Here is a 17557-nt window from a genome sequence, read left to right as displayed (position 1 = left end):
AATCAGTTGCTATTTAAACATTGACTAGACTTGTCTAACTTCAAATAATTTACTTGAGACTTGTTTAAAATTATATTAGCCTCTAAGCTTAGAAATGTGTCAAGTAGGAGTCAGGTTATGACCTCATACTTCAAATGAAACTTGAAGACTTTGTTGGCTCTCATCTTCTCATTTACAGCTTCAGCTAGTCCTCACTGGTGGCTCTCTGGCAGCGCAGCACTGGGAGATGTACAATCAGGAAACATCACTCTAGTTCTATTGTACAGTTCACTTAGATGATGAATGTTGAACCACTCATTAAATTTTTCTGTACCCCAATCGTACGTAAACAGTATAAACATTTGTTAAATGTTTGTCAAAGTGATGACAACGATGATATGACTTTGGTTTTTTAAGAAATCAAAAAAAGGATATTTACCAAATAAAGAGCTAAATGTTAATGAAAAGTTCCTTTTATGGATAATTTCTAAAAATGAGTAATTTTAATTTTAAAAAGAAATTAACAGTATGCTCAAAGTGCTTTGCCAGGTCCTGAGAAGACTAACACAAATATGTCAAGAGGAGCATGGGCTGGGCACAGTGGCTCACACCTGTAATCCCAGCACTTTGGGAGGCAGAGGTTGAGCCCAGGAGATCAACACCAGCCTGGGCAATATGGCAAAAACCCATTTCTACATATGTGTGTGTGTGTGTGTGTGTGTGTGTATGTGTGTATATATATGTGTATATATATATGTATAAGCTGGGTGTGGTGTCTCACGCCTATAGTCCCAGCTACTTCAGAGGCTGATGTGGGAGGATTGCTTGAGCTGGTGAGGTGGAAGTTGCAGTAAGCAGAGATCATGCCACTGTATGCAGCCTGGGCAACAGAGTAAGACCCTGTTTTAAATAAATAAATAAATAAGTCAAGAGGAGCACATCATAACAGAGCCCTTCCTATGGAGCTGAAGAAGGTTTCACGAGGAAGATAACATAATCTGGACTGAAGGATGCTGATAATTTCAATCAAAAGCAAAAAGATTATTAAAAATAATATTCAGAGCAAATCCAAGGAAGATGGACAAAATGGGATGAGAGAAATGGCATATCACCTTTGGTGCCTGAGTATGTGGGGTGGACAATGGGTACAGGTCAGGAGAAGGAAGATGTTGGATTGTACAGCAAGGGTATGTACCCTACGTTCAGTGGACATGGCAAAGCAGCAAATATTTATAAAATAGCATGATTACATAATCGAATTCATATTAAGACTCTGGTAGCGATCCGAAAGATGCATTGGAGTAAGAGAAGACCTAGGACTAAAAAGTTATTACAGGAAAGACAACAAAGACCAGAATTGAAACAGTAGGAAGAAAAAGAAGACAAATTTGAGCTATTTCAAATGATGCTTCAATAGGACCACAGTTAGAGAATGGCCAATTTTTCTGGTCCCCTACACTGTCTCTAAAATTTCTAGTTAGTCTTGAAATTTTAAGGCAAAAAGGAAAGTTAAGAAAGTAATGTAATTATTCAATATAATAATTCTTAATAACAGCTCATCATTAATAATAAAATTTAAGATAGAGGAAGGTAGTCAAATTGGATTTGGTCACATGAATGTTGAGGCATTGGTGAATTATTCAGAACAGATGCTCACACATATTGGATATTAAGATTTAGGACTTAGTAGACAAGTCAGGGTTGGAAGTACAAATTTGGGGATAGTTTATGCATAAGTAGAAGAATGAAATCACTGCCAGAGAATATATGGAGAAGAGAACAGTGTTGAAGAATACCTCAACAGAAGGAAGCAAGCAGAAAAGAGGAGGCAGTTGTAAGGCAAAGGTGTGGATGGAGAGGCAGAGAAAGAATAGTGCCCGAGAATCTGAAAAAACGGACAAGCTATCAACAGTGATAAATGCTAAAGGGCAGGAAGGCTAAGGACTGAGCTATCATTATGTTCAAGGATTCAACTTCAGTGGGCTGGTAAGAGGAAAGTGGATTGCCTCAGGTTGAATAGTAAATGAGAAGTGAGTTTGTATCGTTATTTCCATACTTCCATAATTTCCAAAAATCACACTTTGTGTGAAAGTAAATTATAGCCTTAAGAACACTCATTATATTAAGAGTGTTCAATATATTCTCTAAAGAGATGGAAATGTGTGACATAATTAGAATGTGCAAAAATGTGATAACTCTGGCTCTTGAAGAGGTAAGCTTCAGCTATCTAAAATGAACATCTCATTTCCTCAACAGCAATGTCCAAAATACATTTCTGTTTTTAATTTTTTTAATACTGTACTTAATGCATGAGCACCAACAGAAGAAATAGAAAACCACCATAGCCAGTGGGAGATATATCTAGAATCTGCAAATCAAAGGATAAAAACTGCAATACTCAAAAGATTCCAAGAAAATAGTATTTTATCTTAATGTCTATTTTTCACAGTACTAAATTAAACAGCACTCTTACATTAATCTTAACACTAGTGTTCTTTAATTCATTTGTTAAAAAACAAACCAAACAGGATTTCTGATCCTGTTTTGATCTTAGAAGTAGATAAGGACACTATCTATATTAAACTGAACTCAAATCCAAACTACTGTCAAATACTTTTTGGTATTCCAAATTTGGTAAACATTGGCCAGGCATGGTGGGTCACACCTGTAATCTCAACATTTTGGGAGGCTGAGGCAGGCTGATTTCTGAGCCCTTTTGGTATCTGCCTGATACCAGTTGGGTCAACATGGTGAGACCCCCATCTCTACAAAAAAAATTACAAAAATTATCCAGGCATGGAGGTATGCACCTGTCATCTCAACTATTCAGGAGCTGAGGTAGGGGATCAATTGAGCAGATTGACAGAGTAAGACTATGTCTCTAAAATAAAAAAATAAAAAATAAGTCCATTAAAGTCACTCAGTGAGGCCCTGGTTGGTGCCTTAGAGTGGGAATCACAATAAACTATAAGGATAAATGTAGAGATATTTTTATCAGATTTAGTCTCTGCTGTAGCCAAAGAATGGTACATGTAGACATTTACACATAATTGTTTAATGGATGGATCAGAATCCACATCTGTTTGACCCTAAAGCCTGTACTCTGTCTACCATATCACAGTTTCCTAAACTAATTGATACTAAGAATCATCTGGGGTATTTGCTAAAAAATAGATAGAACCCCCCTAGGTGTTCTGATTAAAGGCCTAGAAATGTTTATTTTTAATAACGACCCTAAATAATTATTACCATTGGGCATATCCAAACCTGCAGAAAGGTTCCTTCTTCTGCTCTCCACATTCTCCCCACCGACTCAATACCTCCTCCCACAAATACCAATACACATTTACTAGGCATTGTTCTAAATGTATTGATTCACTTGATGCTCACAACTACCTTATGAGGTAGACACGATAATTATCCTAATTTTTCAGAAGAAGAAACTGAGGTATACAGAGTTTATGAAACTTGTACAAGGTCACAGAGCTAAGAATTAAGAGAACAGAGATTTGAACCAGACTTTCTCCAGAACCTGAACTTTTAATCATTATATTATTCTGTCCATACTCACTTATCCCTTCCTCCCCAAGGTGCTAGCCCCAAAAGTTCCCTTTGGATAATAATTTCCGCCACTGGTGATGAAAGTTAATTTACTGTCTCTGTATACTTGTTTACAATTTCAAACTGATAGATTATAAATAAAGGAAGTCCCACAAGAAGGTATTCAATTGGATCTTTTAAATATAACCAAAAGAAGTAGCCATTTATAAGAAAAGTATTACTGCAGCAGTATAATCCCAGTCACAAAAATATAATATAAAATATGTAAAATAATTTTTAAAAGGTAGACATATCCAGAAAGATAAGCAAATTACGTCGTACCACCTGAAAGATAGTTTAAAATAAAACTATATTTGGCATTTAGGAGGCTTGAAGGTAATTTGGGGGAATATATAAATTAGTTATTCATTTACCACTATGTTGCCAAGCAAGATTAAAAGAAAGAAATTTCTTATTAGACACTGTCAAACAGAAGTCCAATGAATATTCAATAAATTCACAAGCCCAATGAATAATTCAATTAAAATCTAAATCTCCTTTTAATAATGATAGCTACACCAAAAGAATTTAGGCAAATAATACAAGCTCAAGGCAACCAGATTAGATTTTTAAACACATCCACCTTATCACATATAATAGGTATAATAAAATGAGGTGAATGTCTTTTATCACCCAATTCCTACAGCTTTTTTTTTAATGCTTTTTCTCCAGATGCTCAACTTTCCTACCCACAAAACTATGAGAACATGTATTTAGGCACTGCCTTTTTTTAAAAAAAAAGTTCTTAGAATATATCTATGTATCATTGTTGAATTCTCCCTAAGGCAGAACAGGATCCCATTGGAAGATCTTTCTGAAGTGGCTGACAGATTAAGAGCTGGGGTGGGAGCCCTGTCAAATGATTTATCATTGTGGCTAGCCTGTAAAAAGTAAAATAGTAATAACAACCTACCTGAAGCTTTAACTCTGTTCTATACATGATAGATACAAGAATGAATGTCGTGAGAAACCTCAAAGGCTTTCTTTGACATCAGCAGCAAACAGAAACAATTTAGTAACTAAGGCCTTTGTTTACTGTTTTGGACACTACAAATAAGCAGTGTCTTGCTCTGTTAATACATCCTATTATCTGTCTCTGAAAAATACAACTGCTAAATTAATGACATCATGGAAGAGCCATAGAATACAATAGTACAGTAACTGTTCTTGATATTCTGTAATTGATGATGTGGTAGCTTATAGTCACTGGCCAGTGCTGGAGGCTCCAAGTTGTTTACACCTCTACCATCCTGTGTTTTCTCAGGCACTCAGAAATCTTACTACAAACCCTCCAACCACTAGCCTCAATATGTGTGTTTTGCTTCCTGCCTGCACATCTCCACTTTGCAACTAACTGCTACTATAGCAATAAAGTCTTAGCTTCAGTTCCTTTCTCTCCCACTCATTCTCACTCTCCCTACTTCTCCCTGCAAGTGGTCCCATGACATACCATGCATCTAATCCTCTAGAACTGTGAGTAATAAATTATTCTTGTAAAGGCAATTGCCTCTGTGTTTGTCATATTACCATACCTGATAAAAACAAACCCTGGGTTCATATTAAAATAGTCTAGGCATATTAGTTAAAATGTTCCTATCTATATACTCCATTTCATTTAATGCTTCAAAAACTATCACTAGTTTTTGCATCAATAGTCTTTCTTGTATATATGTATTATATATTCATTCATTTATTTATCAAAATATTCACACAATGCTAGGCCATGCAGGAAAGACAGCCATGGAAGACAAAACCCTTGCCCTCGTGGAATTTATACTCTAGGAATTACAGTGATGAGTGAGGTGAAAGAGCATATATTTTACTTCATTTGAATCCCTACTTTTCTTCTCAGTGTTTCACATATACAAATGTTCCATAATATTTGCTGAATAAGAAAATGATTTGGCTAGGCATGGTAGCTCATATCTGTAATCCCAGCACTTTGGGAGGCTGAGATAACAAGATCACTTGAGCCCTGGAGTTTAAGACCATCCTGGGCAATATACTGAGATCTTGTCTCTATGAAAAAAAATTTTTTTCTATAAAAAATAAAAATAAAAGAAAGTGATTCATTTCCCTTGTGCATCAGAAGCCATTTTCTCTATCCTTTTTTTTTTTTTTTTTTTTTTGAGACGGAGTTTCGCTCTTGTTACCCAGGCTGGAGTGCAATGGCGCAATCTCGGCTCACCGCAACCTCCGCCCCCTGGGTTCAGGCAATTTTCCTGCCTCAGCCTCCTGAGTAGCTGGGATTACAGGCACACGCCACTATGCCCAGCTAATTTTTTGTATTTTTAGTAGAGACGGGGTTTCACCATGTTGACGAGGATGGTCTCGATCTCTTGACCTCGTGATCCACCCACCTCGGCCTCCCAATGTGCTGGAATTACAGGCGTGAGCCACCGCGCCCGGCCTTCTCTATCCTTTATTATTGAATAGTTATTTACAGTTAAGAGACTTCCAATGGGCTTATCTCACTTGTTGAATATCATGAAGTAGATCAATGTTATATGATACAGTAATTCAAGCAGTTGGACTTCACTGAATGAACAACCTTACTCACTAATCACTGATAATGGCTGGGGCCAACATTATTTAACACCTGTCATACATATCACTAAAAAAAAAAAGAAACAAAAATTAAGAACATCTGAAGGAGGAGAAAAACATTATACTTCTCTACCCTTCATTCAATAATTTAGCAAATATTTTCCTATTAAAGCAGACTGGGTACGTGTGAGATTGGAGGTAGGGGAAGATGAAGGGAATGATTTCTGGGGCATTGATATAATCAAGAACACTGAAAGTTATATAAGTCATGGAAATTGTTGGCTAAGGCCCTTAAGGGGCCCTAAGGAGGCTCTAAGGCCCTACAGCCCTATGGGGTAGTTACTATCTCAGTGGGAATTTAAACTATGTCCCAGAAATTAGCTCTAAATCTCTAGTCTACATCTTTTTGCAAGTAATTATTAATATTTTGTATTTTAAACATATGTAACATAAGGAAGGATAGGAGTCTGGATTTTTTCTCCGTGTCTCACTTTCTTACCTATACAAGGGAATCAGCTTACCTGCTGAAGTACACATTACTGTTGCACACTCAACATTCATCTATTTATCTCCCTTTTCCGCTTTTTTAACACAACCCTAATTTCATGCACTTTCCCCAGAGTGTCTGTGTCCTTTAGGAGAGAGTGGCCTTCTCCTTAGCCCTGGGATATAAATTTCAATTATCCTAATCCCACCATGGAGGCCTTTCTCCCCCCGCCACCCCACCTTCCAGCAGGCATGAGGGAGAAATCTGCTGGGGGAAAAGACTAAGGATAGTCTTATAAAGGGGCAGAAGATAAGGGTGTTCCCCTTCATTGTCTCTGAACATTATCTGTAATCTGGAACTGAGGGAATCACTTTAGGACCATAAAGGAAGCCAGACTAGAGAACAACACACTTAAAGATGGCAGAGCCAAAAGAAGGAAGAAACCTGTGTCCTTGACAATATTGTCCAGACACAGAGTAACCAACCCTGGTAATGACTTTATCTCTATGCATCTAGCTATTAGGATTTGTTTTAAAAAGACTTAAACAATAAGGACGTTTAGTAAGGTTCCTGTTACTGCAACCAAAAGCATTTCAACTGATAGGCCTTTTCTCTTTCAATACTTTCACCCTTACATAGTAGGTTTCTCGATATAACAAGGGGTGTTAGGTTGGATAACTGCCAAAATTTCCTCCCATGCTCAAGCTGCTTAATGTCTATTTTCCTTTTCCACCAATCTAGTCCTTCTGTCATGAATACTGCAGAAGTATGTAATGCCAGTTCCAGACTTAGGCTTTAAGAGAATTAGCATCTTTCCTCCTCCTTCACTCTCTTGCAAGCCAGTCACCATGTAAGAAAGCTTAGGCCAAACTCCTGAATGGAGCGAGTCCTTATGGAGAAGAATCAAGTTAGCTCTAGCTAAGAGGCAGCACCAAGACTTCAGCAATGTGAGTGAAGCCATCTTAGACCTTCCACCCCAGTTAAGTGAAGATAGCTACCTCATAAAGCAGAGACTAGCCATCTCTGCTAAGCCCTGCCTAAATTTCTGGCTACAGAACTGTGAGCAATAAAACATCTGCTGTTTTTAGTCACTAAGTCTAGAAGTAGTTCATTATGAAGCAATTGATAATTTATAAACAAATTAATATTATTTGGTTTTTTGCTTTGTAAAATTGCTATAGTCATTTCACAATGATAAAGAATTATTTAGTGAGTCACTAATAGCTTTGAATGCTAATAAATATTTTTCTCAAATATGTGTGTTTTAACAGCCTTGGCTCATAAAAGAGAATTTGTTTCTATGTATATAACGCCTTGTTATTATCCTATGCGCATTTTTAAAAAAATAACATTTTAAAAATATGTAACATTTAAACAAGTAAAATATAACATTTTAAAAATAAATACAAATAAATGGGAAACGATTTGCAACTGAGTTGTTATCCTAACAAGCAAAAAATTGTCACAAATAAAAAAAAAATTTTTAACCCCTTAATTTTTTAAATGGAAAAAGCCATCTCTGAAGAATCATAAATGGTAAATAAACATGAAGGGGGACCATCTTAAGCTCACAAAGTTAAAACATAAGGCATCATCTTTCACCGACTAAATGGCCAAAGAAAAATTTAAACAGTAAGACTTAATACCAGCAAGCTTCCATTGAAAGAATGGGAAGACCCTGCGATAGACTCCTGGAGTCAATGACACCAGTCTCCTTCAACTATGGGGACGTGGGCGTCCCTGGTCACAAGCTGCCTGACTTTGGGCGCTGTCTACAGCTGTAAATTGGGGATGATATAGCCACGCCACAGAGCGGCTGTAAAGACTCAAGTGATACTCACAGGCAAGAGCAATGTAAGTGACTGTTGAGCCTGTTCATCCTTGCGTTTACTTTTGTCAGAGATCCCGGAAAAGAACTGGAATTACAGGAAAATCTGAATATTTTAATGGTAAATTGGGAGTGGGATTCGGGAATGACTTGACACCAACAATGGTGGGTGGCGGCGGGAGAAGAATAGGGAGGGGACTGCCTAGGCGGGTTGCGGAGCCCTCCGGGTTCGGCCGCTCACAAGGACCCCGCCTCCTGGTTCATCCTCGCCTGGGCTTAGAGGTTCCGCGGGACTAGCTGCCGCCGGGAGTAGGCGGTGGGAACAATAGAGCCTGTGACTCTGATTGGCTACCTGAGGCTGAGGGGCGGGGCGGCGGAGGCTGCGGAGGGCGCGAGAGCGGAACACTGCGACAGGCACTTCCGGTCTTTGTGGCTTGCAGCTAGGGGTCGGCGGCTCATTCCCTGGCCGCTCCTGGGCTTCGCGGTGAGGGACGCGGGCCCCTAGGAGGAGGGAACGGTGGGAGGGAGCGCCGGCCGGACAGTGGAGGAGCCCAGCTCCTTGGCTTGCCCATCCCAAGGTCGCGGGCCCTTAGCCAGCGCAGCGTCTCCAAGGGACTGGGGGACTTAGAGGAGGCCAGCACTCAAACCCCTGCTTTCCAGGGGAAAACGCAGTTCCCCTGACTGCGTGACTTCGCAAATGCTCCGGGTTTAACCGAGGATATAAAAATAGAAGGGCTACTTAGGGCAGCCCGACTGGTTAATAAACCACAAATTTGTAGGCTACATATTCTAATTAATCTAAAGTTAACCATAGTGTGAGGAATGAATTTTATTCATCTGTCCTGACAAACTCAAGGGGATACACTCCTGTCGATATCTCACCATCCTAAAATCTGGTCAAGTTTGGTCTATGTCACAAAATTTAATACATCAATATTTGTTACCATATTTTGCTTTTGAACATTTTTACTCCTTGGATATTCTAAGCTTTTTCAGAGCTGATGTTGATCATTTTGCTTCTTTTGGGTATGTGATACCTATCGTGTTTTTGAACACATGGTAAGCATTTTACAGATACTTCTTGGTTCTTGGTCAATTCCTCAGTAGACTCTCATTCATAAGCAAAAACCTTAACCTAATGCTCAGTAAGTGCCTCAGTGTTGAAGTAATTCAGTAAACACCAAATGTGATCAAATACCCAATATTTGATACCTCAACTCATGTTCAATGTGAACTTAAAAATGTTACTACCTTAAATGAAAATTTAACATTACCTACTTTAGGTAGAAAGTAACTAAAAATAAACGTTTAAAATCAGTATTACTAAATTCTGCCTAAATATTGTTACCCTTGGAAGTCTGATTCTGAAGCCTGTATTTTATTTAAAAGAGAATTCTACAAGTTTTATTAATACATACATGTCAAAGATAGATTTTTCTCCTTGATACAATCAGAATCAAAAGATAATTGGAAATTTTCTCACTGTGACTGATGTTAATGTTGCCTTCACACTGGCATCTAAAATAGTTATGTCTATTAGTGGTAGGAATTCTTCATAATGGGAGACACTGATTGAGGTTAATGATTTTTAGTTTGTCATCTCATTATTGTTTTAATGATAGCCCCAAATCTGCTCCCTTTCAATATATTAGTAAAGTTACTCATCTTTATTATTGCAAGTTGTTAGAGATTTTTTTGATTGCTGTAAGTTAACTGCTTTTATATTCTTCAGGAAAGAAGAGATCACTCACACTCCTCAAGCACAGAATCCAGTTGTACTGAGCTTTTTCCTAAGCTCTTTCAGCCAAGAATGGCTGTGGAATCTGGAGTGATTTCAACCCTGATACCTCAGGATCCTCAGGAACAAGAACTAATACTAGTGAAAGTAGAAGATAACTTTTCCTGGGATGAGAAATTTAAGCAGAATGAGAGTACTCAATCCTGCCAAGAATTGTTTCGTCAGCAATTCAGAAAGTTTTGCTACCAGGAGACACCTGGGCCCCGGGAGGCTCTGAGCAGACTCCAGGAGCTTTGCTATCAGTGGCTAATGCCAGAGTTGCACACAAAGGAGCAGATCTTAGAATTGCTGGTACTAGAGCAGTTCCTGAGCATTCTGCCTGAGGAGCTGCAGATCTGGGTTCAGCAACATAATCCAAAAAGCGGCGAGGAAGCTGTGACCCTGTTGGAGGATTTGGAGAAGGAGTTTGATGACCCAGGGCAGCAGGTGGGAACAGAGAAAAGTGATGTATTGTGGGAAAGGGAGTTTACAGCCTGGAGCATGTAATGGTATCGTAACAGTAGGATAAAAAATTTTATGTCTCTACTGAACCCTAACCTGAAGTGACTAATAGAGCTATACCTGTCTGTACCCTTGAATGGTCTTTTCCCCCTGTCCTTCATCCCTGTAGATGTCCTCACTGACCTCTTTGAGATTTTTACTAAGCAAGTTTCCCTAGGAATTTTCTCACAAAACTAATCATATTTTACTGATTTCAGGTCCCAGGTAGTCCACAGGGACCAGCAGTGCCATGGAAGGATTTAACATGTCTCAGAGCATCCCAAGAATCAACAAACATCCACCTCCAGCCCTTACAGACACAGCTGAAATCCTGGAAACCGTGCCTTTCCCCTAAAAGTGGTGAGGAATAGGAAGTCATCTGGAAACTCTTGACACTTAGGCCTCTGTTTTTGAGAATACAGAATTAATTGCACGTGACAAACTCACCACATGTGAGCATCACCTTTATTATTCTAAACCAGAGGTGCTCACTTTAGCAGCTTGGTATTCAGCACCCTTCATGAATTGCTGTCAGTTCTCCTGTGTCAGTTTCCCTGTTATTCATTCACTTATTTCATTATTTTATAACTTTATAAAATGTTAATACACGTCTGGTACTGTGGTAGGCCCTGGGTCTCTGGTCTTAAAGAGGTTTCAGGTCTGGGTGGTGACAGACAAGTAAAAAGGCAATTGCAATGTAGTGCAGTAAATTATAGAATAAAAGTAGGCACTGGGTACTGTTGGAGTGCATCTAAAGGCACCTAACCCAATCTTAGAGGATCAAGGAATACTTCCTGAAGGAAGAAAATCTAAGCTAAGACTTGAAGAGTAGGAGAAAACTTATGAGTAAATAGGTGGGAGGAGGAGTAGCCCAAGTAAAGGCCATACCATCCCAAAGGTGGGAGAATACAACCCATTCTGGAAATTGCAGGTAGTTAAATTTGACTTGAATGGAGAATTGATGGGGGAAAGGTGGTAAGAGAAGAACCAGAGAGGAAAATAGGATCCAGGTCCCTCCTTTATGTCGTGCTAATTTGTTTGTTTAGTTTCTTAAGTGCAGTGCGGTGCAGTTGAAGGATTTTGGACAAGAGAGTGACATAGTTTGATTTGTAGTTTAGAACTTAGCTGCAAATGAAGAATCATATGAGGAAGGCAAGAGTGTAGTCCTGTTAGACTGCTGTAATCCAAGTGACCACAGTGTATTCAATCAATATGTGTTATGGTGAGGGGTGGAGAACATAAAAGCTGACTCCTGTTCATCAGCATTTGTTTTTTATTTTTTTTATTTTTTATTTTTTGAGACGGAGTCTCACTCTGTTGCCAGACACCAGGCTGGAGTGCAGTGACACGATCTCAGCTCACTGCAACCTCCGCTTCCTGGGTTCAAGCAATTCTCCTGCCTCAGCCTCCCGAGTGGCTGGGACTACAGGCATGCACCACCACGCCCAGCTAATTTTTGTATTTATTAGTAGAGACGGGGTTTCACCATGTTGGCTAGGATGGTCTCAATCTCTTGACCTCGTGATCCACCCAACTCGGCCTCCCAAAGTGCTGGGATTACACTGTGCCCGGCCTCATCAGCATTTAAATTGCATTGCAACATCTGGTAATTGTTAAAACTATAGTGTCACGGAGAGGAATTAAGGATGATACTGAGGTTTCAGTCTTTAACAATCTGGTTAATGGTAGTGCTGTTCATGTAAATGAGAAAACATAAGGAAAAACAAATACATCTGATGATGTGTTTAGGTTGGTACATTTTGTTGCTTGTTAAATATTCAAAAGTAAAATGCCCAATTAGCATAAGACTCTAGAGCCTAATAAAATAGGGATAAAATTGGGGATCTGGGCAGACATTAGCCAGATAATAGCTTACAATATAAGTTGTAATGGAAGCCAAGGGTAGAGAGTTTGTAAAATAAGGTTACCTGAGAGCCCAAAACAGAAGCTGGAGGAACGCTTGTGTTTGAATGATTTACCCTAGAATCTAAAAGTGAACAGCCACAGAAATCAGGCTAGTATCACTGAAAGAGAATGTCTCTAGAAGGAAGGTGTGATCCTCAGTGTCAGTGCTACAGAGAGATTAAGTAATAATCCAGAAAGTACCCATTGGATTGAAGAGCTATGAAGTTAGTGACCTTGATGACAGTAATATCAGTGGAAGTAGGGCACGGGGACACAGTAAGACAGAAACCAGATTGTAGAATGGGGATCCTTTCACTTGAAAGGCTGCAGACAACTCTTTGAAGAAACCACTATGAATGAGAGTGAGTGAGGTTGCTTAAGAGAGAGATGTAGGCAAGAAGGTTGATTTGAAAATGTGAGACACAAGCTTATTTAAAAGCTGATGAACAGGAGTCGGTTGAGAAAAAGGTTGTAAATAGAAAAATATTACAGGAAATTGATCAATTGATGTCTCAAAAGAGGCAAGAAAGGATGAAATTCAAAGTGTAGATGTAGACTATTATTAGATAAGAAGAGAGACTCTCTTTTGGCCAACTGAAAAAAAAAAAGAGATACTGGAGGACAGTAACATCTTTGTAGGTAGAAGCTTCTGTTTTCCCTCATGTAGAAAGTATTGAGAGTGACTAGAGAAATGTAATATCTATTTTTTTGCTATTTATTGTTTCAGATTGTGAGAACAATGAAACAGCAACAAAGGAGGACATCTCAGAAGAATCACAGGGACTCCCTCAAGAACCTTCATTTGGAGGAATTAGTGAGCATGAAAGCAGTTTAGAATGGAAGCAAGGAAGTGCTACAGGGGAGAAACTAAGATCTCCTTCCCAAGGGGGCAGTTTTAGTCAGGTGATCTTCACAAACACATCTCTAGGAAAGAGAGACCTTTATGATGAGGCTGAACGATGCTTGATTCTAACTACAAACTCTATAATGTGTCAGAAAGTTCCTCCTGAAGAGAGACCTTATAGATGTGATGTATGTGGGCACAGCTTCAAGCAGCATTCCTCTCTAACACAACATCAGAGAATCCATACTGGAGAAAAGCCCTATAAATGTAACCAGTGTGGGAAGGCATTTAGTTTGAGGTCCTATCTTATTATTCATCAGAGAATTCATAGCGGTGAGAAAGCATATGAATGTAGTGAATGTGGGAAAGCTTTCAATCAGAGCTCAGCCCTCATTCGACATCGGAAAATCCATACTGGTGAGAAAGCTTGTAAATGTAACGAGTGTGGCAAAGCATTCAGTCAAAGTTCATATCTCATTATACATCAAAGAATTCACACTGGTGAGAAACCTTATGAGTGTAATGAGTGTGGGAAAACCTTTAGCCAGAGCTCAAAGCTGATCAGACATCAGCGAATTCACACAGGGGAGAGACCCTATGAATGTAATGAATGTGGAAAAGCTTTCAGGCAGAGCTCAGAGCTGATTACTCATCAGAGAATACACAGTGGAGAGAAACCCTATGAATGTAATGAATGTGGAAAAGCCTTCAGTTTGAGCTCAAACCTTATCAGACATCAGAGAATTCATAGTGGAGAGGAACCTTATCAGTGTAATGAATGTGGCAAAACCTTCAAAAGGAGCTCAGCCCTCGTTCAGCATCAGAGAATTCATTCTGGGGATGAAGCTTATATATGTAATCAATGTGGGAAGGCTTTCAGGCACAGATCAGTCCTTATGCGCCATCAGAGAGTCCACACTATAAAGTAACTTGTGAATACTGTAAATAGTGTAAACAGTTAAATTTTTGTGTTTGTTAGTCAAAAGAGTTTACTTTAGAGCTAAATGCCATAAAAATTATAAAATACTAGGTCTTGAGTCTAGCTTGCTTTGTGTAGCATTTCCCAGTGCTAAAGTGTTCCTTGAAAGCTTTTCCTGTGACTAATCAGAAGACAGAAGAATCATTACTTTCAGCTCTTTTCTTATCATTAGGAATACTCAGGAAATATGAAAAATGGGAATGTAACATTGAAACCTCATTTTCTATGAAAATGTCATGAAAAGGATATAGCAACCCAAGCTCTGTCACTGCATCTGATTGTTAGTGTACCAGCTTAGGGCGCTGGTGTGGACCACGCGAGGCACTTTGTCTCAGGAACTAAAAAAAAAAAAAATTACTGACCTAATAAAGAACAATGACAAAGCAGCAAGAAAGTTGGGGAAATGGCTTCATCAATGATATGTTGAGCCCAAGGCAGTCCAGGAATTAGATAGGCATGAGAAGAAAGAATATAAATTAATTTACCCAAAGGTTATTTTTGAGTAGCTACTTTATGCCAGGGACTAGAAATACAGTGGAAAACAAGACTGTAATCTCTAGAGTCTAATGGGCAAGGCAGCCCAACAGGCAGTGATAGTGGAATGGTCAGTGCTATGAGACCTTTAGGGGCACCTGACTCAGCCTTGGATAAGGAAATGGGGGAAATGGCCTGAAGGATGAGGAGGAGTTAGCCAAGGTGGTAGGCCAGGGAAGAAGCTTCCCAGTAAAGAACAACAGCCAAAGGCCAGAAACAAAAGTGTGGAGCATTCCTTGAGCTCCTGTTGTAGTGATGTCTTATCTGTCAGAGAATTCTGAGTCTGGGTCTGGCCAGACTCTTAAGCAGTGCCAATGGAGAACTTCCTGTTAACAGACAAAACCTGGAGCCCTTGGACCACAGGGTAGTCAGGAGCTTTGTCTTGGTTTATGTGACCCCAGAGAAAGGGCAAGTATGTGGTTTCCTTTCCCAATCTGTAGGCGAGCCTAGAACTTCCATGACGGTAGTGGTGGGAATGAAGGTGGGAAAGAGCCCAGCCTATACCTCAAGAGTCTGTTAGTGTTAAGACTCCCTCTCCCAGCCTTAAGATTCTCCATTGATTCTAAAGACAGTATCAGATTTCTTCTAATTCCAAGGCTCTGGATCAGAAGCTGCCATATCATTTGTTTCTGGGGCTATATCCCCACAAATCCTAGTATATTCCCGAGAGAATATGGAAAAAAACAGATGGCATCATTTGGAAAAGATTTAAGATATTAAAATACATAGTAAGAGCTACTCAACTCTTATTTTCCTCCTTTTCCACAAAGACCTGAACAAACTGAAAAGGTAGGACATTAAGTAGGAATTGTATATTGCAAAAGGGAAATACTCTTTATGTAAGAAAGCTCTTCTGTATGTCAGTAAGAAATGTAATAAGTCAAGCACAGTGGCTCACATGTATAATCCCAGCACTTTGGGAGACCAAGGCTGGAGGATTGCTTGAGACCAGGAGTTCAAGACCAGCCTGGGCAGCATAGCGAAAACCCCATCTCTACAAAAAATAAATCTGCCAGGTATGGTTATGCATGCCTGTAGTCCCAACTACTTGGGAGGCTGAGGTGAGAGGTTTGCTTGAGCCCTGGATGTCAAGACTGCAGTGAGTTGAGATCACACCACTGCACTCCAGCCTGGGAGACAGAGCAAGGCCCTATTTCCAAACCAAAAAAAGGAAAAAAAGAAATGTAATAGATACTTGCTAAGGGCTTTGTATACACTTATTAATGTTATTTCTCATCACAGTGCATATGTAGCAGATGAGGAAAGGAAGGCTAAAGGTCATATATCTATAAAGTGGGGAAGTCAGAATTTGAACTCAGAACCTGACTGTCGAGCCACTTCAGTATACTGTCTCCCCATCAGAGAGTTCCAGTAGAAAAAAAATGCTACTTAAAAGTAGGAAAATCACAAAATAAGTGCCAATGAACAATATATAAATGTTCAACCTCACTACAGTTAAAATGTATATTAAAGCAAGAGTTGAGATGATACTTTTCTTTATAAAACTGACAGGGATTCAGGGACATTGGGACTCTAATGCTGTTGGTAAGACATGAATACATACTGTCTCTGGCAATCAATACCAGAAGCCTTAAGCATTGCCTTTTCACTTTGTACCTGGAGATGTATATTTCAGAAACCATCATGATTGTATGCAAAATCCTAAAAGCTGTTAAAACTAATTTCAACAGGCTGGGTGCAGTGGCTCACCCCTGTAATCCCAGCACTTTGGGAGGCCAAGGCAGGTGGATCACCTGAGGTCAGGAGTTCGAGACCAGCCTGACCAATATGGTGAAACTCTGTCTCTACTAAAAATACAAAAAAAATTAGCCGGGCGTGGTGGGATGCGCCTGTAGTCCTAGCTACTCGGGAGGCTGAGATGAGAATTGCTTGAATCCGGGAGGCGGAGGTTGCAGTAAGCCGAGATTGTACCACTGTACTCCAGCCTGGGTAACAGAGCAAGACTCTGTCTCAGAAAAAAACAAAACTGATGTCAATTAATATTAAATGAAGTATTCATGATATATTGTTAAGTAAAAATATTACAAGACAATATGTACAATATGATCCCATGTAAAATACATATTTATGCATTAAAAATACTGAAAATATGTAAACTCAAAGTACTATACTGGTTATCTCTGGGTGCTGAGGTTGTAGGTGATGTAATTTTTCTCTGGTGTTTTTCTGTGTGTTTTCCAAATTTTTCTATAGTAAATATCTAATACTCTTAAAATTAGGAGGAAAAGTGAATGGAAGCCCAGGATACTTGAGAAAATATTTTAAAAGGCACTTGCTGGCTGGCACAGTGGCTCACACCTGTAATCCCAATTCTTTGGGAGGCCAAGGCGGGCAGATCACCTGAGGCCAGGAGTTTGAGACCAGCCTGACCAACATGGAGAAACTCCATCTCTACTAAAAATACAACATTAGCTGGATGTAGTGGTGCATGCCTGTAATCCCAGCTACTCAGGAGGCTGAGGCAGGAGAATTGCTTGCACCTGGGGAGGCTGAGGTTGCAGTGAACTGAGATTGCACCATTGCACTCCAGCCTGGGCAACAAGAGCAAAACTCTG

General features: G+C 39.4%; 1 protein-coding gene across 2 annotated transcripts; it reads left to right on the top strand.

The window, feature by feature from the left end:
• The first annotated feature begins 8867 nt into the window (after positions 1–8867).
• Positions 8868–17104, top strand: ZNF397 (zinc finger protein 397). 2 transcript variants are annotated; one of them, XM_012447250.3, is made up of 4 exons: positions 8868–8925; positions 10174–10665; positions 10938–11079; positions 13352–17104. In XM_012447250.3, exons 2-4 carry the CDS (start codon positions 10252–10254, stop codon positions 14395–14397), a joined length of 1602 nt encoding a protein of 533 aa, XP_012302673.1. In that variant the 5' UTR covers positions 8868–8925; positions 10174–10251; the 3' UTR covers positions 14398–17104. The 2 variants fall into 2 exon arrangements, with proteins under 2 accessions (XP_012302673.1, XP_012302671.2); XM_012447248.3 differs by lacking the exon at positions 8868–8925 and adding an exon at positions 9085–9500.
• Positions 17105–17557: the final 453 nt, after the last annotated feature.

The sequence above is a fragment of the Aotus nancymaae genome, unplaced genomic scaffold (assembly GCF_030222135.1).
Source record: "Aotus nancymaae isolate 86718 unplaced genomic scaffold, 86718_ANA_hifiasm-v0.15.2.pri h1tg000020l, whole genome shotgun sequence".
Lineage (NCBI taxonomy): Eukaryota > Metazoa > Chordata > Mammalia > Primates > Aotidae > Aotus > Aotus nancymaae.
This window is presented reverse-complemented; position numbering and strand designations above follow the sequence as displayed.